The sequence below is a fragment of the Lynx canadensis genome, chromosome B3 (assembly GCF_007474595.2).
Source record: "Lynx canadensis isolate LIC74 chromosome B3, mLynCan4.pri.v2, whole genome shotgun sequence".
Taxonomy (NCBI): Eukaryota; Metazoa; Chordata; class Mammalia; order Carnivora; family Felidae; genus Lynx; species Lynx canadensis.
In genome coordinates, this window is record NC_044308.2 from 19007865 (window position 1) to 19030894 (window position 23030).

Sequence of the window (23030 nt, forward strand, 5' to 3'; positions counted from 1 at the left end):
AAAGCTGCTGATTGAGAAGAGGGATCCTGGCGGGATACACGAGGAGAGGCCAGGAGGAGAGTGAACCAGGAGGCCAGTGAGCACAGAGTCTGGGCATGGCACCACCAAAGAGGGAACCAGAAGGAAGGGGTCCAGCAGCATTCCTAAAGACTGAATCTCGAGGAAGGGAGGGCAGCACCTCCGTAAACATCCACACGACATCAGGAAGTGGAATAGACGAGCACGAGTGGGAGTAGGAAGGAAACGGTGAACTTGAACAAAGCGTCACCAAGACACTGGATGGCCATTCAAGCTTGAGAAGGAAACTGCTCATACCCCGTCCTAAATCCCTCTAGTTAGCTAGCATGATGGAGAACTTACTTTGTCATCAGGACGCATACTGTGCTCTTCCTTACTGAAGAATAAAAACATCTGTGCTTTTTTTCCAAAGGAAAACTAAACATCCCCACAAAGTAAATGACAATTAGGCTGAATGGCAGCAATCCCTCCCGAAAGCACAATGTTATTATACTGGGTCTTAACTGTCATTACACGGTAAGTACCTGTCCCGGACTGGAAGTGGCATCCACACAGCTTGCTCCCTTGGCATCAAAGATCTAAACTTTTTTTGATTCTTGGATTATAGAGCAACCATACACAATTTATCCTGTAGTTAGATCTAGCCTAAAACCCCGAGAACGTTCGTGCACACAGTAGCACGTGGGCACTGGTTAAAATGCAGATTCCAATGGGCGCAGTCAGTCCAATATGGGGCCAGGAAGGTGCATCCGTACCAGGAAGCCAGATGGGGCATGGAGTGGGTTTGAAGACCCTTGTTCTAGAGAACAGAGAATGGACAAGCTGAAGAGGAACAAAGGACAGATTCACTGGAGGGGGGTGGGGGGAGAGGAAGAGGCACCTGAAAGTTTCATTTCACTCCCAAACTGCATTCTACATAAATATTCCCCCTGAAATAACTTGAAAAACTTTATAAATCAGTGTTTCAGTTTTTTACTCTCCAAATGTTATACAATTCTTTAGCTAAAACAGGAGTAATGAGACAAAATGGTCCTGAAAAGTACAATAGAAAAATACTGTTGACTGGTTTATTTTCCCGAATGAGCAACAGACTATTTACAAATAAGCAGATCTCCAACGATGTGTATTAAAATGGCAAGTCTATTACTGTTTGAAATCTAAATGAAAAAGAAAATTTATTAAGGCACATTTGATCTGTGAGTTTTTAAAACAAACGAACTTTCTGGTGTAATGACAGATTTCACTTTTGTCCCCAAAACATGTGAGCACCAAAATTGTCAAAGAACACTTAATATTTAGTAAAACAGTAAGGAATGTAAAAATTGAGGAGGGAAAAGCATTTTCAAAAGGAAATCTTTGGAGATCAGTTTACTGCAAATAAAATAACACTAAACACACTCCTGATACACATAAATACTAATAGCTAAACAGGTACTTGAGAAATGGCCGAGCTCTAAACAATGGATATTAAATAAATTAAAGGTATTTCAGATACAAAGAATAAAACAAAACAGTAATTAAAGATTGAAACAGCCAACTCCACCGATGTAACACAGACAGGATGAACAAAACCAAAATATATTTTCCCCCAATGCTTTCATTAGGGCGGGTTTTTGTTTCTGTTTTAGCTTGTGTACATTAGATTTATTACAATAATTCTTCTTTGCCATTCCAAATATTAATAGTGTACCCTTTAAAGATGAGAAAAAAACAAAAAACAAAAAACCAAATCCTTCTTGGAATTTAATGCCAGGTCCATTAAGCCACACAAATTACGACGACAGCCATTCATCTTACTGTGCCTTTCTCCCCTTGCTTTTAAAACAACTCCGTGACCACAATGAGCACAAGTTGAGGGAAAGAATCAACTTTGGAAAGCTCTCCCGACAATGATGATACAGCTTATTATCACATTTCCTTATTTTACAATTAGAACATGAAATGGCTTAAAAAAAAAAAAAATCGCCATTGAAAAAAAAAAAAGACAAAAGGTCGAATCTGTGCAACATTACCAGTTACAACAAAACATGTACCAGAGTTACAGTGTTCTGTTACATTAATACTTTGCAGGAACGTTCATGTTTTCTACCATAGGACCACAGCAAAGGGGTCTGAAAAGAAACGCATAAAACACAACGAAACACGACAAGAAAGTTCTGTCCATCAGGTACATTTCAAGTCATTATCAAGCAGGCCTGCTACATGACGTTCAGCAAGAAAATGTGCTCAAAGGCAAACATGATCACATTTTTGTTCAAAAAGCTCAATCATCAAGGAGTCCTTTGTAAGAAAATCATGTGTAAAATATATCCTTGTATGGACTTCGAAAACGGATCATACAAAAAATTTTTGAAAAATAAATTAGATAATTAAAAACGTCTCTTCCAGCAAAGCTGGACCTTAGGCTGTCCTCACTGAGCCACTGTTATTGCTGTTTTTACTGTAACTTGGGTCGTTTTTTTCCAGCCACATTTCAGCCAGCTGCTGTGTGGACCCATATGTGGATGCTTTGGACCCCAAGCACATTTTGTACTGTTTGGGATCGAGATTGGGATCACAAAAGACAGGATGGTGGACGTGGACTACTCCCACTTCTTGGCTCCTAAATGTCTTCAAACCTGCCTGGACAACCTTGTTGAAAAGGTCCACATCCTCGAGCCCCCAGCCCTGGATGGAAACATCAAAGCCGCCTACTCGGACAAGATCTCCCTTGTAAATGCAAGTAATGCCAAACCCATAGTTTCTCCAGAAGCCAGTTTTCTGAGTGAAGGCAAAATGGTTATCACTGGGAACTTTCCCACTATAAACAATCTTTGGATCGTACTGGCTAAAGATGATTGGAAAATATATCTGTTGGCCCAGAACTGTGTTTGCTCGACATCGTTGAAGGAATTCTGTAGTAAACACGAGGTCAACGTCACAGAAAAAGAGCAGAGACTCGTTACTGAACTGGGAAGACCCTACTTCAAGGGCCAGAGCTCTTGAAAACTCTCCAGACACAGGCAAAATCTGCATGTCAGCTTTAGGGTACTTAATGCGATAATCTCTCATGAGTTCAACTTGTTTGGCCTTGTCAGGGTTCGAGTCAGAATTGAAAAGCAGAACCACGAGCTTGACGTTCTGATTGGGAATGAGACACGTCTTCTCGAAGTTTCCCATGAATCTCACAAACATGTCGAAACGCCCAGACAATGGAATCAATATATTTATCTTTTTCTCTTTGGGTTCTTTGTGCTCGTTCTTTGATCCAGGGAGCTGAAAGGGAACAAGTTTCTTCAGGGAATTTGAGAGAAAGGACAAGGATCCGGATTCCTGATTGATTTTGTTGGCCAATTCCTTTGCATCCAGTTCCTCGTGCTCCACAAACTGGATCTTGCTGAAGGTCTGCTGTAAATATGCGTGTCGCCGGACGGGAACAGTCATTTTTTTCCCTTTGTGCTTTTTGTACAGAAGGAGCAGGTCCAGGATGTATTCGGCCCCATACATGGGGTTCACCCGGCGGTAGCCATACTGTATCTCCTTGAAGTCAATAATGCGTCCTCTGGTCTTGGCATTGGCATTGATCATCTCCATGACCTGCATGACAATGTCATCCAGGGCCTCCCTCTGAGCGGAGTCCATCCCTCTCCGAGGCGGCTGGCCCTCAGCCGCAGAATACAAGTATTTCCCAGTCAGAAACTCCCACTCCAGGATCTCCTCCCGCTGGCGGGGCTGAAACCTCATGAAGGAAGGTGGGATTCCCAGCTGGAGGTCTTCTTTGTGAATCTCCGTGTTGCTGTATCTGCCCATCAGGACGATCTCTCGGTGGAGCTGGATGGTACGGTGGCGAAGCTCGGCTATCTTGCGGCTGAGCATGTAGCTGTGGAGCCGGTACTGGTAGGGTGGGTTTTTGTTGGGGTGCAGGGTGATGGCTCGGTGAATTTTACTATTATGGAGATCTCTAATGTACCCCTTTTTGTTCTGTTCGTAATTCTCATAAAAAAGCTGCTGCATCTGTTAAGGAAAAAAAAAAAGATGATGGCTAGGTTAGTATCACGTGACTCTGTCCCTCTAGTCTCGCATTTCCTTACACACCTGCAAAGTCTTCAAAAAAATCTAAATATTTGAAACCTTTCCAAATGAGCCACCACAGCATACCAGAAGCCTTAGGTAAAGCCCAATCTCCAGCAGTCCGATGGGATGAAATGAGTAAGAAATATGAACTGCATCAAGAAATAAGCCTTCATCAATAACCAGAGTTGGCCAGTATAATTCTGAAGGCAAACCGAATTGTAAGAAAGTTTTCCTATAGAAAAGGTGTAATCTTCAGATCACAGTCAGCATACCTGGAAGAGAATGTCACCCTGGGTCCCCACCAAGCCCATGTAAGGGACCCAAGAGCCGAGGTCCCCCCTCCTGAAGACTGGCCCCCAGTGGGAGCTGCTGCCCAGCTGGAAGAGCAGACCCTACAGCTACCCCGACACAGGAAGTGCCCGCATCGATGGTGTAAAGAGAAAAACTCCAGGAGCGGGACCTGACACAGGACTAACACTGCTTCCAGGGAGCTGAAGACAAGGAAAGGGGAGGAGGCCTGCCGTCTGGAAGGGCATGCTGCAGGCGAAGCCAAGGTTCTGCAAGGTCACTGGAAGTGAGCACTTTGACTTGCTTGTTCCTAGTGTCAAGTGCACCTCCCCACGGCCTCTGTGCAGGCAGGAGAGGGTCTGCTCACTCAGCACCGGGGCTCCAGCACTGGCACAGGGCAGCCCATGGCGGGCTCAGAATGTCCAGCTAAAAGGCAGGCAACCCAAACGGGCCCATTATTCCACCAACTCGTCCCCTGTCCTGGGACACTGGCTTGGGGGGAGCAGGGGAGACAAAGGTTTGAGGTCCATCAGCCCAAATGCGGCACGTTCCTTAAGTCAGGTAGAGAATATACTTAATTCCCCTGAACATCCAAGCAGTGAGATGATGAGTATCTACAAAGCCTTCTGGAACGAAGAATAAAAATCTGCAAAAACCATTCAATAATATTGAAGTTGGTATGTGATAAATTAGTCCTGTTTCATTTGTGGGTCATTTTGGGGTTTTGTTCATATTGCTAAATACTAACGCTTGATAGGGTGATATGTATGTGAACCAAGCAGTTTATGTGCCTTTGGAAAGTCTTTCTTCTTTTTTTTCTGAGACACGGCAATCAATGTAACAGTAAAATATGGGTTAGGATTTTTACATCCGGCTTTCTTCTTCGATATACTACAAACTACCAATAAATAAAGCCAATAAGAAAGAAAAAAAGGGGAAATACTTCCACAGAATGGTGACAGAGATAGAAACAGAGAGAGAAAGACAGAGAGGAAGAGGGGGCAAAGAATACAGGCCAGGTTCTGAGCAAGGCCTCCACCCACATTCACTCCCTCACTCAATTCTCAGGGAGCCACGAGTCTGGCAAATGCTGACCTTCTCAAACTCGGCCCTTTGCTCTCCTGGACGCCTGTGAGGTCCGTTCGCACAGTAGGACTTAGCCTGGAATAAGACAACATCTCGGAAGTGCCCTGTTTCCAACTTTCTTCCCACAAGGTCTGTGATCAACATGTGACCTGGGTGCATGGGATCAGCCACTGAGGTAGTTCCCAAATTTTAAATTAATTAGAAAAAGCAGTCAGGTGTCAAAGAAGCTAGAAGGCAGGCAGGGTGCTCCCTGACCGGCCTGCAGGGCCCCTCGTAGTTTCTGCTCCCAGGGGATAGCATACAACACAGGCACTCACTGATGTGCGACTTTACACACGTCTTCTGTCATTTACCAGGCAATGCGGGAGAGCAAAACTCTAATGCTGGACTCAAATGGCCAGAAGCAAGGCTGCAGTCCGGGATGTGCTTAGGGAAAGCAGGGCGTCTGGACTCCCCTTACCACTGCGGGCCCCAACAGCAGCCCGGAGGCCCTTCCTCCAGTTATCTGAGTCCTGCCCCCACCCCTCCCCTGAGGATGCCACCTGGGTGCGGGGGAGCTCCGGAAAGGACACAGCGGTGCCCCCACCACCATGGCAAAGGAATCAGCAATGGCCCAGGGCTCCATGCCTGCGGACTAGTAAAACAACTACTGTACGAGAGACGGAAGGCTATGTAATAATTTATATGTATTTGTTATGATGACATAGTATTTTCATTTTGTCCATTTAAAATTTTTAACAGTGGGCATGAAGAACCATAGCTTGTTTTAAAGGTCTCTCCATTTGCAAGAATGTAAACACAATGAACCATACAAGCTGCTTTCCAAAATTAGGTCAGAAGAGCCTGAAGCCGGTGGTGCTCCTTGCCCCTCCGGCCCTTGCCCCCTGCAGACAGCTAGTGCTGCCCAGCCCACCTCTCCAGGGTCTCAGGCCTTCTCTTCTCTCTCCAGGCTGGGCTATGCCTCCTCAGGGCTTCCCAATGGGGCTCCCTGCAGAATTCTGTTCTCCTTCCCTCAGGGCCATTTTGACACAGTAGCAAAAATGGTCTTAAAATACAAATCAGAGGCTTATGGCTAAAAATGAAGTCCTAGAACCCATATGATTCTTTCCAAATTATCTCTTCAAAGAGAAGAAAGAAGTAAGAAAGGAATAAACCCACAAGGACCAAGAGAATGGGAGAGGAAACACAGTAGGTAAGAGATGCCCCCAAATGCTGAGGACATGAAAAGGGAGCCAAGGAAGATGGCAGCTAACGGCCTGCTCTAAACAGTAAGCCAATGTGCCCTTCAGAACCCCAGGAAAGGTGCTGTGAAAGGCAGGGGTGAGGCCCAGTGCTGGACCCAGCAAAACCATAGGCACATGGAGGGAGGAGAGCGCTGGCAGATGTCCAGCATCTTCAAAGACATGCTCCAGGTTACTCTGCCATTTAGATGATGGGGGTGTTTCCCAAATTCATGTAGGACTGCCCACCAACTGTAACAGAACCGGGATGCGCGAGGAGCAAGTATTGGAGGTTTCTTAACTCGGTCATCATTTACAGTAGTTGTTCCAGAAGAGATCTGTCTACAGGCTCCTTCCCTCACTCCTCTAGGACTTAGTTCACTGAACAGCTGGGCAGGGATGAAAGCAAGGCTGACAGCTGGAGGGAAATGAACGTCTAAAGAGCAGGGGTCCCAGCCCTTTCCTCAACTGGGTCTCAGAGCACTCACCCTCCACTCTCCATTCCCAGTAGGAGACTGGAAGAGTCTCTTCTGCATCAATTAAACATTCCCATAGATTATCTGGAGTCTTCCTGCAAAAGGGATCGCCCAAGGCCAGATCACTACAGCTATGACACTAGTTTAAGGAATCTTGCCTACAGGGCTTTCAGTTAGCTTCTTCAATGCCTGAGTCTTCCTTGATCATCAAGAGCCAGGGACCATCAGGCAGCTGAAGGAGGGTTCCAACAGGAAAGATGGAGACAGAACACAGAAACAAAAGACTGCCGGAAAGAGAATGCAGTGAACAGAAGAGAAACTCAACAACGGAAACAAAAAACAAACCTGTAGCACATTCACACAGAAAACAAGGCACTCGTGCAACAAAAACTGAATACTGTAAAAAAATAAAAAAAATTAAAAAAAAATCAGAAAAACCAAAAAAGCTCTTGAAAATAAACATAAAATAGCCAAAGAAAAAAAGGAGAGTTTGAGGATAAAGCTGAAGGACATCCCAGAAAAGAGAGATGAAAACAAAACCAGGAAACAGAAAAGTATTCATTCCAAAAAGAGAAAAGCACATGAGGGAGAGAGTAACAATACAAAAAATGGGCTCAGAATTAAAGACACAGTTGCTGAATTAAACCCCAACTACCTAGTACTAAGAGTACAAACTTGGAACACCACAGATAAAGCAATCTGAAAAACTTCCAAAGAGGAGGAAAAGGGCCATGTATAAATTAACCAGAAACTAGAGTGCTCTGTCCTGACTGGAAGAGAAAGACCAATGCCTTGTTAAAAGCAGGGGGGGAGTGAAAGTTATTCTCAATGGAGAATTCTCTTCCCAACCAAACGACCCATCAAGTAGGAGGGTAGAAGAGAGATTTTCAGACATTCAAGGACAGTTTTACCTCGTACTCATTCCATCCCAGCTATGAAAGGATGTGCCCTTCTAGAGTGAGGGAATACATCTAGAAAGATGATCACATAGGATCCTGGAAACAAAAGGTACAACAGAGAAGAAAGCAAAGAGAGCCCCAGAAAGACAGTGCAAGTAAGCCCCATAAGAAGAGTGCAATGGACTGGATGTCTGCGGACTCCCAATTCACCCCAACTGACACGCTGAAGCACTCTCAATGTGATGTTATCTGGAGGTGGCGCCTCTGGAAGGTGACTGAGTTTAGATGAAGTCATGAGGATGAGGCCCCTGCGGTGGGATGGGGGCCTGTATAAGGGGGTGAAGGGACCAGAGCACTCAGTCCCCACCAAGACGGTACACAAGAAAGCAGGTCTGTAAACCAGGCAGACGGTCGTCACCAGAACCTGACCATGCAGATACCTTCATCTCAGACCTCCAGCCTCCAGAACTGTGAGAAATACATTTCTGCTGTTTAAACCACCCACTTGACAGTGTTTTTGCTCTGGCAGCCAGGACAGACTTGAGACAAAGAGTTCTAGAGCAGACTGGGGGAACTGGTATCCAGACATTCACTACATCTCCAGAGTCTGGCTCACACTGGACACAAGACGCTCAGCAGGTATTTGGTGAATTTATGATAAACAGGAAAGTCTTTACGCACAGCAGGTATCAAGATACTGTGGCATGATTTAATGCAGAAGAACACAGATGACGAGGGCTGACAGACACGAGATCCTCAGTAACTAACGATGAGGGACAAGCCTGAGGTCCCTCTGGCTAGAATATATTTTGGAATGTAAAAATCAGCAGTGTATCTTGAGGAAAAATAAGTAGCCTTCCAGACAAAGGATGTAGTTGTTACTTGTCCTTTACTCCCTAGAAAACTGAGTCCATGACTACACATTTTATTCTTGGCTATCAAAACCCTATGCATGGAGAGTGATCTCCAAAGGGAGTCCTCTGTGCAGTGCATGGTCTGCTGCACATGACTGCTGCTTCTTACAGGCTCACCAGGACATCACATCCCCGAACACTTTCAGGACTACATTTCTCAACATCTTTTAGAGGCCGTCTGCGGCTATGACTTTCATAGTGTCGGACGTCTCGGCAAGCTTCACCCAAAACAGAGTATGTATGCTAAAGGCATAAACACAAAGAAAATTCTTGACATTTGACTAACGGGCTTATGGAAGCCTTAAAATCCCCAGGAACGATTACAGACTGAGAATGTGAACTTAGAGGAAAGTTGTAGGTATCTTCTGACTAACCTCTAAAAATCTGAACGAAAGGAATGTTATGTAATATCCTTTTTTCTTTTTAAATGAAGAAATCTTTTACAAGACAGAGATCGCGTGAGCGTGTGTGTTCGGGGGAACAGCACTTATTTTGTTACAAATGAGGCCAAGTCTATGCCCAGACTAGCTCGTGCTCTCCCCTCCTGTATCACCCCCAAAGGATTTACTTAGCACACTAATATTACTATAAAATAAACATTTTAGACAAAGAAGCCACCCACCTGACAGACTGGATGGAAAAGACACCTGCTATGATCCTAAGAAAAATCTAAATAAATAGCTCCTTGTCTAAAAGAGCAAATGTGGACATAAGTACTTTACAGGTGAGCAGACAGAATGTCTACAGGTGAGGCCATGCACCTCCACAGAAGGGTACTGATGCTGATACTAAGACCCTGCCCAAATCGGCTTCTGGTGGCACCTTTTGGTCATTCAGCACATTTAACAAATGCCATCAACTTCTATACAAAGCCTTATTGCAAAATGGCTTTGGAGGAAAGGTAAGGAAAAAGGTTGTGAGCGCGCAACACCACCCCCCTCCATCTATCCCCTTCCACTTTTACCCCGTCACCTTTTCCACCTGTTCACATCAAGCGATCTTAGTGCTTTTGGATCTCATGTCTGCCTTTGTAGTATTTTAGGCATTTGCTTTTGCTCTGGGGATCCCTTGCGAAGTTCTCCTCAAATTATCTTTGTTTTTATCTTCACTAGTTCCTAGTTTCCTGCTGTCATTTGGGTTTTGCCTTTAAAGATGCCTGGTTGCATTTAAGAATGCTGCAGGTGAGATGAAATCAAGCCATTTGGTTTGAGGCACTTGAATGAGGAACAGTTGGATCATTAAGGTGAACATCTGTACCTTCTATTATGCATTGTCCCTCTTTTCCTCAAATTATGGCTAACGTGCTGTTCACCACAATGTTCCCCACTAAGCAGATAAGAGGCAGGTACCATTTAATTTCTGGACTCCAGGCAATTGCCTAGATTCAACAGGAATGAAGTCCTCTACCTTTAAGAGGTATAATTACGTGACTAAAGTAAGTGTTTAGCAATTTAGTGGTAATAGAAATAAACTACTATTTCTCTGTGAGAAAGTTCAGAATGTAACAATTTAAAATAAACATTCAGAAATAAGACTATATGGAGACATTTATTGCTTTTATGCTACTAGTGAGTTGTAAGACCTTGGAGGAGTCACTTGAATTTGTTGGGTCTCAAAGTTTTCTCGTTTATTGAATGTCTATATCATACTAAAGGTTCCTTCAGTGTGAAGAATTCTAAGATGGGATCTACGTGCTAGTTTCATAACCAATCACATAGGATTCTAAAGTCATGCTGTGATGTTCTACCCATCCATCCTGATATGGTTGAAGATACAGCATTAGAAACGTTACAAGATTCTACCTTCACTGAGTCAAACTGTTTGGAGCATTAAAAGATACCACTACATCCCAGTTAACTGCTTCCGTCTTATAAAAGCAAACCTCCAATTCTTCTTCTTTTTTTTAATGGTTACTTACTTACTTATTTATTTGGGGGGGGGGGGGAGTGCGAGGAAGGGGCAGAGTTAAAGAGACAGAGAATCTTAAGCAGTCTCCACGCTCAGTGCAAAGCCCAACATGGGACTCAGTCTTACAACCATGAGATCATGCCATGAGCCGAAATCAAGAGTCAGAGGCTTTAACTGACTGAGCCATCCAGGGGCCTGCAAACCTCCAATTCTGCTATAAAAATAGTTAAGGATAGGAGATTCATAACAGGTCACTGTAGTAATTCCATGCGGCAACAAATATGTAGTTTGTTTGTTACAAAGCATTCAAATTGAAAGAAAACTTCATTATTATGTAGTATAGTTCAATAATCTGTCACTCAGCACATTCCTTCCAAGAATATTACATAATGGGAAGTTAAAAAGTACTGCAGGAGAAAACACAAATCTGGCATTCAGGTTTCTTTTATAATCACAAGGTCATTTCTTGCATAAAAAACAAGGAAGAAAGCCTTTTTAAAACACATACAGCACCACTGATGGTTTAATTTCCAGTGTCCATAATACAGCTCTTAAGCTTTGTTCTAAAAAGTGTCCCCATAACCTTGGACTCCGGAAAAGCCATCTCCTGTACTGTGAGATGTTTCAGAACTGTGACTCATTCTATGGTAAATCTGAGAGGGGCTAACAAATATCAAGGTCACGCTATTCCCAGGAACTTCTAGCCCAGCTGGGAACACCCATCAACTACCCACATCTAATCTTCAGTTAACAAATACCGACTGCTACAGTCTTCATTAGCAAATGTCCTTGGCATCCTCTGCAAGGAAGGCCAACATTCTCATTAAGTCACGGTTCTCCCCATTAACTGTTTACATTAGTGTCCATCATTAAATATGTATTTCAGCTGCATCAACAGACTATCACTGCTCCAGATCGATGGATATTTCTTCATTCTGATTTATGCAGCATTTCAATTCTTTGCAGAGAATTTTTCTTATCCTTTTCTGCTGAAAAACGTTTCAAAGAAAATATGGGTTGCCTAAATGTCAGGAGATCATAACTGGTAATAGTTTCAAAATCATCTCACTCACAGTTTTAAATATCTAAATTAACATTCTCATATACCTATAGGTAGGGTTTTTCCAGAGAATTTACTGGCTGAAGCAGGACCTTTAGAGATGAAAGAGAAAATCTGTTAATAAATTAGGCCAAGATCACTGGCGTAAACTGGCCTGTCCATGGCTCTCGGGACATATGGTCACTCCACATGCCCCTATTAGGTCTCTCTCCTAATGCGTTTGTATAGGCTTTGCCAATTTGCATTCAATTAATAAGTTCAAGGATTAGGTGCTTTGTATTTTAAAGAGTTCATTTAAAAAAGCAAATTTTTTCATGGGAATTATGCTGGGCCTCTAGTGGTAAAAAAAAAAAAAAAAAAGAAAAATAATAAGAGCTGTATGTTTGTGTCTTGATCCATTAGTGCCAAAATCTGAAATCTAAATACCTTTTTGAGAAGTCTGACGCATTTCAAAAGACCTGAGAACTCAGCTTGGCAAACTATTATGAAAACTGTCCGTAGTAAGGTAATACTTCTACATAAAACAATAAGCAAAGTGATCAAACTGAAATCAATAGAGTCTGCGGGTGAACATTTCGTGTTTTGAATAGTCAACAGCGGCAGTGGAAAGAGAACGCCCTTATCTGCAGTCAGAAAACTATCTAAACTTCCATCTCTGCTCTTTACTAATGTTTGACCTTGTGGGAGTCAATTAAGCTTTCCGGGCACTGCCTTTCCCCACCCTCCCCCACCCCCCACCATAGATAAAGAAGCAAATGTGGCAGCATTATGAAGAATGAATGTATGCACAATTATCTTCAAAAGAACAAAGTCTTGCGCAAATGTGGCACCAAATACTTACTGAACACATTAAAGGCACCCTCCGAGGCAGGGAAAATCTAAAAGGTCAAGTACAAAGAAAAGATAAGCTTGCACACAAAGATAAAGCACACAGTGGGCAGCACTACCACCTGGGCCCTCAGCCTGCTCTTAAGGGAAGTGTATGAAGGGCTCTCCCTCTGTATAGGTGTTTCTCTAAAACCTGACTCACAGCAGGTGCCCGGGTCCAGTCACCGTTGGCCACCAGCTGGCCACCACATACGCGTCCCCTCACAGTGCTCCTTCCTAACGCTAGTCCCTTTGTGGCCACATACAGCTCTCACCCTGGAGCAAATAACCATAGGAAAAGCAACTTAAGCTATAGCCTAAGGGATCGCCAAAAAACAAACAAAAACAGAAATAAAACTAAAAACAATCTTCCGGGGCAATATTGGGGAAGTGCACCAGGTTAGGGAAGTTGGAGGACAGGGACACATAGGAACACAGGCCCAGTGGGTTCAGATCTGATTTTTTTACCGAAAAGGTAGAAATATGGCTATTTTTGTATAAGTTTCCTACTTTTTATTTTTTTTATGTTTATTTTTGAAAGAGAGAGAGAAAGAGTGTGAGTAGGGGAGAGGCAGAGAGAGAGAGAGACAGAATCCGAAGCAGGCTCCAAGCTCTGAGCTGTCAGCACAGAGCCTGACATGAGACTGAAACTCACGAAATGTGAGATCATGACTGGAGCCAAAGTCGGATGCTCAACCAACTGAGCCACCTAGGTGCCCATAAAGTTTCCTAATTTTTAACTGTTAGCCACCAATTCAAATTTTAGAATGAGAGACAGAGAAATATGAGCCCAAATGAACCTGTGGGCCAAATGTGGCATACAAGTTCATTTCCTTCTAGGATTTTTTGAAGTCAAGATTCCTGATTTGTTGTGCAATCTCATTCTAAATAAAGACATTTTAAACCATTTTAACTTGCCACATTTATCAAGTAATATCTTACACACACACACACACACACACACACACACACACACACACACATACACACACACCTAAAGATCCAAGCAGGCTTTGAATTGAATGATGAAGGTCCAGGAGCACCTGGGTGGCACAGTCAGTTGGTTAAGCATCTGACTTCGGCTCAGGTATGAACTCACACTCTCTCTCTCTCTCTCAAAAATAAAGATTAAATTTTTTTTTTTTTTAATGATGAAAGTCTAATGAGTTAGGACAACCCAGTGGAGTTGCAGTCACAAGACGAGGCCACCAGAGGAGGGCAGCAAGGCCAGTGGAGGGGGAGCAAGAGCACAGCCCAATTCCTGTTCACTCCAGCCGTTTGAAAGTACAGCTTCTGCTTGAGAACCTGATGGTAGATATCATGGCTTTGTTTCACACATTCAAGTCAGTATTTCTGTCACACGGTGGTGAGGGAGTCTGCATGGGGACTCCCAGGCTTAATAATCCTGCAATCAACCCCATGTAAATCTGAGAAGGGGCTCTCACTCTGCAATTACACAGGGTTGAGTTCCTACACTTGTCTTTAAGAAATGGGGAAAGGGGAAGGAAAGGGAGTGTTTCCGGGGGAAGGGGGGAGCTCTTAAATTCTACAGTATCAGATTTCTAGAGAAGTGATACAAATAAACATTTTCTAAACATAGGCAACCAACAAAGGAGCAAAGGCAATATAAGCTGAAGCAAAGATAGTCTTTTCAGCAAATGTTGCCAGAGCAACTGAACACTCACAAGAAAAAACAAACAAACAAAAATCAATCTGGACATCGACTTTACACCCTTCACAGAAATTAACTCAAGACAGACCACAGACCTGAATGTAAAAACACAAAACTATAGAAGTCCTTGGAGATAACAGGAGACAACCCAGAGAACCCTGGGTATGGAGATGACGTTTTAATACAGCACCAAAGGTGATCCATGAGAGGAATAATTGAGGAGCCGGACTTCATCAAAATTAAAAAACCTCTCAGCAAAAGACAATGTCAAAAGAATGAGAAGAAAATCCAGAGGCTGGGAGAAAATGTTTGCAAAAAACATATCTGATAACTGGTATGATAAAGGACAAGTGTCCAAAATATACAAAGAACTTTCAAAACTCCCCAAAGAAGATATGCAGATGACCAAGAAGCATGTGAAAAGATGTTTTAACATCGTATGACATTAGAGAAATGCAAAATAAAATGAGATACCACCACAGACCTATTAAAATGGACAAAATCCAAAATACTGGTAACATCAACTGCTGGCAAGCATATGGATCAACAGACCCTCTCATGGGGCGTCTCGGTGGCTCAGGTTTTGGCTCAGGTCATGATCTCATGGTTTCATGAGTTTGAGCCCCACATTAGGCTCTGTGCTGGTGATGCGGACCTCTTAGAATTCTCTCTCTCCCTCACTCTCTACCCCTCTCCCCCGCTCATGCTGTCTTTGTCTCTCTCAAAATAAATAAATAAAACTTAAAAAAATAAAAAATAAAAAAATATAGGATCTCTCGTTCATGGATAGTGGGAACACAAAATGGCACAGCCTCTAAAGACATTTGGCAGTTTCTTACAAAATTAAACGTACCCTTAACTGTTAGATCTAGCAATTACATTCCTTGGTATTTAACCAACTGAATCGAAAATTTACGTCCACACAAAAAGCTGCACACAGGTGTAGCAGCTTTAGTCATAAATTCCCAAACCTGCAGTCAACCAGTGTGTCCTTCAAGCAGGTGAATGAATAAACTGTGGTACATCCAGACAACGGAAAGTTATTCAGCAATAAAAAGAAATGAGCTATCAAGCCACGGAAAGACACAGAGGAAGCTCTAATGTGTATCATTAAGCGAAAGAAGCTAATCTGAAAAGGCCACTACATACTGTACAATTCCAACTATAGGACATCCTGGAAAAGGCAAAACTATGGAGACAATAAAAGGATCAGTGGTTGCCAAGAGTTAGGGGAGAGGGGGTGCACAGAGGATTTTTAGGGAAGTGACACTACTCAGTATGATACTACAATGGTGAGAGAATGCACAACATCGAGAGGGAACTCTAAGGTAAACTAGGGACTGGGTGATTATGATGTGTCAGTGCAGGCCCACCGACTGTAACAAATGTACCATTCTGTGGGGGTGCTGATGACGTGATCGTGGGGTTGGGGGAGAGACGGGTATATGGGAACACTACAGTCTGCTCAACTTCCCTTTAAACCTCAACTGCTCTAAAAAATAGTGACTTAATTTTTTAAAAACTCACAGGCAACCTAGCAGGAAAAAAAAATCCTCAAATTATGTTTTATGTTAATGTTTTATGTTAATAAAAGTAGATTCCAGGGGAAGATAGTCAATCCTTTTTCTCTGACTTGTTATTTATAATCAATTCTTTTGTTCTTCCCTTCCACTCATTAGTCTACTCCCTGCTCTAAGCAAAACAAACCCTTTAGAGGAATATATAAAATACTCTAGGATTCAGATCCTTGTGGAAAGAGATATGTGGAAACAAAATCCAAGTGATTAACAATTCACAATGAGTTAAGATTTTTTGGTCTTTGAAGACAGCAAACTAGAAAGCCCTATATAAAAAGAAGAGATTTTTTTTTTGAGTATTTGAACATCTCATTAGTGTACCTCCTTCCCTCCCTTCCTCACCCTACACGCACACACTCATTTTAATCCTTACAATTTTAAACCCCTTAAGGGCAAAACCTACTTTTGCTCTAGGTGCCTAACACAAGCAGTTGCGCAATAAGCACTGGCTGAATAAATGAATGGGTGGATGTTATTTCTCCTACTTTACTAATGAGGACAAAAAAGATTAATCACTTAACACTGTAAGTGGCTCCAGGCGATATTTCAACATCACAATGACAGAGAAGCACCTTACCCAACGGAAGAGGTGACACTTTAGGAAAGAGAAGCCACATCGTACCACATGTGCCAGGCAAAGCTACCCCTGTCCTCAAGCCAACCCTGCCCCTCACATTCCCAGGCAGACCGTCCAGAGCTCGGTGGGCAGACCAGTCAAAGGCGAGACACACACTCAGCCCACCTCTGCCCCCTCCCTGGCCCCCGCTTCCCCAACTCCCAACAGATATGGCAACAGGACCTCAGAAGACAGCCCCTGAACGTGTAGATTCTGTCCTCACAGACATGAAAGAGGAAAAGCATCCTTGAGAGAGGATCTTCTAGGGGCACCTGGGGGCCTCAGTCAGTTAAGCGTCTGACTTTGGCTCAGGTCGTCATCTCACGGTTTGAGAGTTTGAGCCCCGCATCGGGGCTCAGCCTGCTATGGGTCCTCTGTTCCCTTCTCTCTCTCTGCCCCTCCCCTGCTCTCTCTCTCTCTAAAAAAAAAAAAAAAAAAAAAAAAAAAGATCGATCTAGAATTTTCAAAAATCTCACTTAGGGCCCCCTAGCTGCTCTGCCAGACTGAAGTTCCTTGAAGGCAGACCTCGCCCACTATTTCTGCAGCTCCAGCACAGAGCAGAGCCCGGCATGGGACACAATCCCTTAATAAACACTGACCCAAAGGAGAAAAGGTAAACAGCGGAGAATTTTAGTGTACTGAGCACATAATCATCCTACACTTCTAAAATAACCTACCCGACTTCCAAAACCATCAACAGAACCTTTCTGTTAGTTACACGTTAGGCAACACGTTTGAACTGAAAGCGTGTCCTTTGACCCTTCAGAGGTACTTGATTTTTTTTTTTTAATCCTTATAACCTAATGGAAGTTGAACAGTTTATGATTTTAGAACATGGATGAGCAACACCTCTCAGAAGCTCCACGGGCACTTCCCACGCACTCACTCGTTCAAGCCTATGAGGTGGTGCGATTATTATCCACATTTTCAAATCAGGAGATTCGAGCTGCCCAGTGCCCCACTGTCCCAGCTGCCTGGAGGGCTATTTCATGACAGCTCGGGGGCTCTCCTGCAGGCACTGCTCTGGGCACAGGGCACACACAATGGCCAGGCAGGTCCTGTCCTGCAGCTCACACTCCAGGGCTGGGGCAGGCAGGTAACTCAAGAGAGGAGACTGGAGCCCTGAGGAAATACAGAGGGTGGGGAGGCAGGGGACAGGGGAGTGGTGGGTAGGGGCAGGCCTCTGTGGCAGGGGGAAATCTGAGCAGTGACCTGACAGAAGCGAGGGGGAGGGAAGAGTTCCAAAGGCACTGTGGGTCAAAGACTAGACAATATGTGGTACTCCCTCTAGAACATTCATTTCTTCGGCAAGTATGACTGACATACTCTGTGCAAGGGCCACACTAGGGGGCAAATAGCAGGAACCGTGGCCAGGACACCGGCCTGAAGGTCCACCCAGGAGCTCTCCAGACACGGTGCCAACTCCCCTCCCAACCTGCCTGTCCCTCTGTGCCAGCCCTTCCATGTTCACGGCAAGGCTCGTGCATGTGTGCAGTGGGGCCAAGCAGAAGTCTGGGGTTTAGGTAACGGAGTGAGTGTCGGGGGGAGGTATCTTAATGGTATAATCAATAAGGAAGGCTTAAAAGCTACCCCAAACTTTCTGAACAAGTATGTAAGCTCCACGGAACCAAATTTTGGCCAGATGAAGCATCAAAGCAAGCAAGAGTCGAAAAGTCCCCTATTTAATGTGCACACAACACAAACATTCCTGGGGCAAAGGAAGATCTGGTGACGACAGTACCAATCTCCTACACCAAGATGACGGGGACCTTCATTTTCTAAGAAAACCCGCTCTCTAGGCAAAGGTAGGATCATTTTCACTCTGTGAGCAGACAGAGTATCCACAATGGGGGTGTTGGGGGGGGGGGGGGGGGGGCAGAGGAGGAGGAACCATTCAGCACGGATTTCCACACCTCTCTCTCTCCACCCACTTCCTCCCTCACTTATGGGCAGCCGCCCACTGCCCTGCCCTGGCCCAGCACCAGAACAAAGTGGGCTCCCAATGCCAGCCCAGCTGTCTTTTAAAGTGGAAGTGACTCAAAAGGACTAGGCAGCTGCACCTGCCCCGTGCCCCATGGTAGTGTTCAGCAGTAAAGCCATTACTGGTAATGGTAGTGAAGTGATCTTTACCATAGAAAAAAAGAAAAGAAAGCCATTCCTAAAGATAAGAACGGGCAACTGGTTTTATTACTGACATTTATTTACACATGGGCCTCCAGCACTCTAGGCTGAAGGCAAACAGAATGAAAAAGTTCATTCAAGGTAACGCTATCTCAACTAATTCAACGATTTACTCGCCTGCTTCTTCCTTGCCCTGTTCATGTGGACACATTTTACAGGGGTACCTCAGCAAGAAACAGTGGAGCCGGGTAACACTTTAAAGTACTCTATTTTGAAATGAAACATTTTCACTACAGCACTTTAGATGAGAATGTCTTAACTGTGCTTTGAAGTCTGTGGCCAATACAACTATCTAGCCATCATTCTTGCCCTTAGAGTGAGTCCTTGTTTCCTATCTAATATTCTGCACCATTAAATAACTAACAATCCGGTGCTAGGAAGAGAAGGGGAGATTTGATTCTACACGCCAAAGGCAGCGGTGTTTCGTCAGTCACACCCAGAACTTTCCACTCCTGCTGGAAACACTGCACACGCACCGTCTCCAAGTCCCTGCACACTCAGACTTTCAAATTTTGCCTCTATTTCTAAATCAAACAGCAACCTCTGACTCTGTGTGCACATGTGTTGGCTGGGGGAAAGGCGAGACCGTGAGAGCTGTGAAAGGTAGGGGTGGGAGATAACCACTGGTTGCTCTGAAAAGTCAAAATTCTATTTTCTTAATTTTTTTTAATGTTTATTTATTTTTGAGAGAGAGAAAGAGTGTGAGAGGGCGAGGAGCTGAGACAGTGGGAGACACAGAATCCGAAGCAGGCTCCAGGCTCCGAGCTGTCAGCAGAGTCCGATGCGGGGCTCAAACCCACCATGAGATCTTGACCTGAGCCGAAGTAGGACATTTAACTGACAGAGGCACCAGGCACCCCTCAAATTTCTATTTTCAAAAGGACACTTCTGAAAAGGATGACAAAAAGATAAGATCTCATCTACTTCTTTGCTCAAAGTTTCGATCAGATTCTACAACATGTATGTTATAACAAAGATCAAGTACAACGAAATAAAGGGGGATTTCACAAATGAAGTGTAGTCTTACAAAGAGCATTTACTGTCTACACTGCAAGCCATGTGATTTTTATTTATTTTTTTTTTAATTTTTTTTTAATGTTTATTTTTGAGACAGAGAGAGACAGAGCATGAATGGGGGAGGGGCAGAGAGAGAGGGAGACACAGGATCGGAAGTAGGCTCCAGGCTCTGGGCCATCAGCCCAGAGCCCGACGCGAGGCTCGAACTCACGAACCGTGAGATCGTGACCTGAGCCGAAGTCGGACGCTCAACTGACTGAGCCACCCAGGCGCCCCGCCATGTGATTTTTAAAATGCCATCTTGTAGAAATACTCAAATCACATGATTACTATTTTTAAATCTTTTTTTATTGTTATGAAACAATATGCATTCATTATAAAATGCTGAAAAGAGGGAGAATCACAAACCTACTCTGGGGACATCTGACAAATATTCATTTTAATGTACATACTCACATATAAGGTAACAAAACCAAATACATTCTGCAAGCTATACAGTATGTATATACTTATAAGTACATTCTATTGGAGTAGTAATTCTACTTCTGAACATTTATTTTCCTGATATAGTTAACAACACTAACTCCTAACTAAAATCAAGCGATTCTGCTATTTGTCAAATCAGGACCTTTGAACCAAAGAAAAAGAAACACTAAAATTATAAGCCACAAGAAAAGCAAACATTTCATAGACGTGAGCAAACTTATAGGGTAACGTAAAGGAATAAATCATATGTCAAACGAAGGGGAGAAGTACAAATTTCTTTCACAAAAGCGATAAGGGACAGTAACCAGAGAATTTCACATAGGTTCAAATTCAAGTTGCACATTATCTTTTTTTTTTTTTTTTAAGTAGGCTCCAGGCCTAATGTGGAGCCCAATGAGGGGCCTGAACTCATGACCTTAAGATCAAGACCTGAGGTGAGATCAAGAGTCCAACACAACCATCTGAGCCACCCAGGCACCTCTAGTTGCACGTTATCTTGACCCAAGTAAGTCAACATAAATCATCTATAAAAGTAGATGTGTCTGTGAAATAAGCATACTCTAAATAAACAATGTATCACTCATCAAACCCTGTAAGTATGAACTGCACTGGAAGAAATGAAAACCTCTTTCTTTACAAGCCTCCTGGTCAGGAATTTTCTGGTGTCCCATACTGATGTGAAGTCCGGGTGTCAGACATTACTGTGCCATTGCAAAGTGGGGAGAGGTTTAATATACAACCCCTGTTCACTGGTCGAAACCAGGGAAACTCAAGAGAGGTAAAATAAAACAAGAATTCTATTCTTACTACCCGGCCATAACCACTGTTACTATCTTAGGGTCCAATTGATGTCAAAATAAATTTAAATGTGAATGCCCTGGTTTCTTCAAATGCATTGGTCTAACATGCTAAAATGTTACACTGGGTGTATGAAAGCTTAGCAGTTCACAATGAACTATAGGCATACTCCTAGAATACAAAGGAGCAATTCATGTTTACGTTTTATTATTTTATTCTTTGTTTCACCTTAAAAGTATGTAACTAAGTAAATACTGAAGAATCATAAACTTTATTTTCTTCCTAAAGAAGGTAGTGTTAATCCAATTAGAGATTTTCCTTAAATTATTGACGAATTTGACTGCAAGCCCATTAATTACATTCCTTCTTTAAACATCAGGTTAAGCTTTGATAACTACCAGTAAGGCATTTCCACATTCCCCAGATGCAAATTTAATCACGAATGCATCCCCAGTCTCCATGTTATGGAAAGGATAAAGCTAAAAGCGACATAATATAAATTTAAAAGAAAACACCTTAAGGGAAACTTTCCCATTTGGACTGATTTGATGGTTTCATTCTATATTTTGAAAATATCCCCAGGTCTTTATACCCTTACTATTACAGCCAGAATGATTTTCTAGAAGAGAAAAATTTAGGGGCGCCTGGGTGGCGCAGTCGGTTAAGCGTCCGACTTCAGCCAGGTCACGATCTCGCGGTCCGTGAGTTTGAGCCCTGCGTCGGGCTCTGGGCTGATGGCTCACAGCCTGGAGCCTGTTTCCGATTCTGTGTCTCCCTCTCTCTCTGCCCCTCGCCCGTTCATGCTCTGTCTCTCTCTGTCCCAAAAATAAATAAAACGTTGAAAAAAAAATTAAAAAAAAAAAATTTAGGCAAAGTATCTATGGACATCCCAAATGGTGGCATTTATACAAAGTTAAATTATAAGAGCGTCATATAAAACAAACAGTTCTTAACAGGCAATGATTCTTGCCAATGGAAATCCTTGGGAGAAGCCTATTTCCTATTTAGACCTCATAATTAGGTGCGTTTTCACCTAAAAGTTAAAAATTAAATTGTACTACACAATTGTATTTCTTCAACGTCTGACCTGGGTACACTGCCATGATTTCTAAAAGTGATATTCAGACGCCTTGCACTTGCAACCTGAGGAACTCAATCCACAAATCCACCAGAGAGGAAAGGCTACTCTGGATGTAAAGATTCACTACAGGATGTAAAGACTGCTTTCAGTTGTATGGCAATGACTGTGACCTGACTGCCAGCATCTGTCCTCCCTTCCTCCGTGGGGACAGACGGTGGCCTGGCTCCAGCCGCCTGCCCCATCTAGTTAGGTGTGGCCACACACCCGAGTTCTCTCCCGCAAGTGTGAATGGAAGCGATGTGCTCCCCTTCCAGCTGGTGCCTCCTCAGGGCCTGGCTCTGTGTCCCCAGGCTCTTGTCCCCTCCTGTGGCTCTTGTACCCACAGCCTCAGCCTCGTAACCACACGGTTGAGGAGGATGCCGCAGGCGATGGCAGGGAAGCAAAAGGAGAACCTGGGTCCCTAAATGACCGTAAGGAACAGAGTCCCACTATCCTGGAATGCCTACCCTCCAGCTCCACTGCATTCCTCAGGTGTCTGTTACAGTGTTTAGCCCTTTTGTAAGTCATAGAAGTTATAAATTTGCCTACATATTAAATACATGAGCCGATGAACAAACTACGACTTAAATCCAACTCTGCAAAATGACACCTCACAAAAAAAGCAAGGACAACTATTATTTTCTGAGTAGTATTTTACATATTATTTCACATAATTTCATGCCAGCCTTCAGTACAGGTGACCCATGAGCAGCATAGGTCTACTGACACACTGATTTTTTTTGATCAGTACAGAACAGTCCTGCAAATGTATTT

The 23030-nt window shown here is 43.5% G+C and overlaps 1 protein-coding gene across 1 annotated transcript in view; it reads right to left on the minus strand.

Moving 5' to 3' along the window:
• Positions 1-974: 974 nt before the first annotated feature.
• The window catches only part of CHSY1 (chondroitin sulfate synthase 1), a 71010-nt gene continuing 48954 nt past the window's right edge, over positions 975-23030 (minus strand). Inside the window, exon 3 of the mRNA XM_030317507.1 lies at positions 975-4011. Within this exon, the coding sequence (XP_030173367.1) occupies positions 2419-4011 (1593 nt within the window). The 3' untranslated portion in view covers positions 975-2418. The remainder of the gene's footprint in view (positions 4012-23030) is intronic.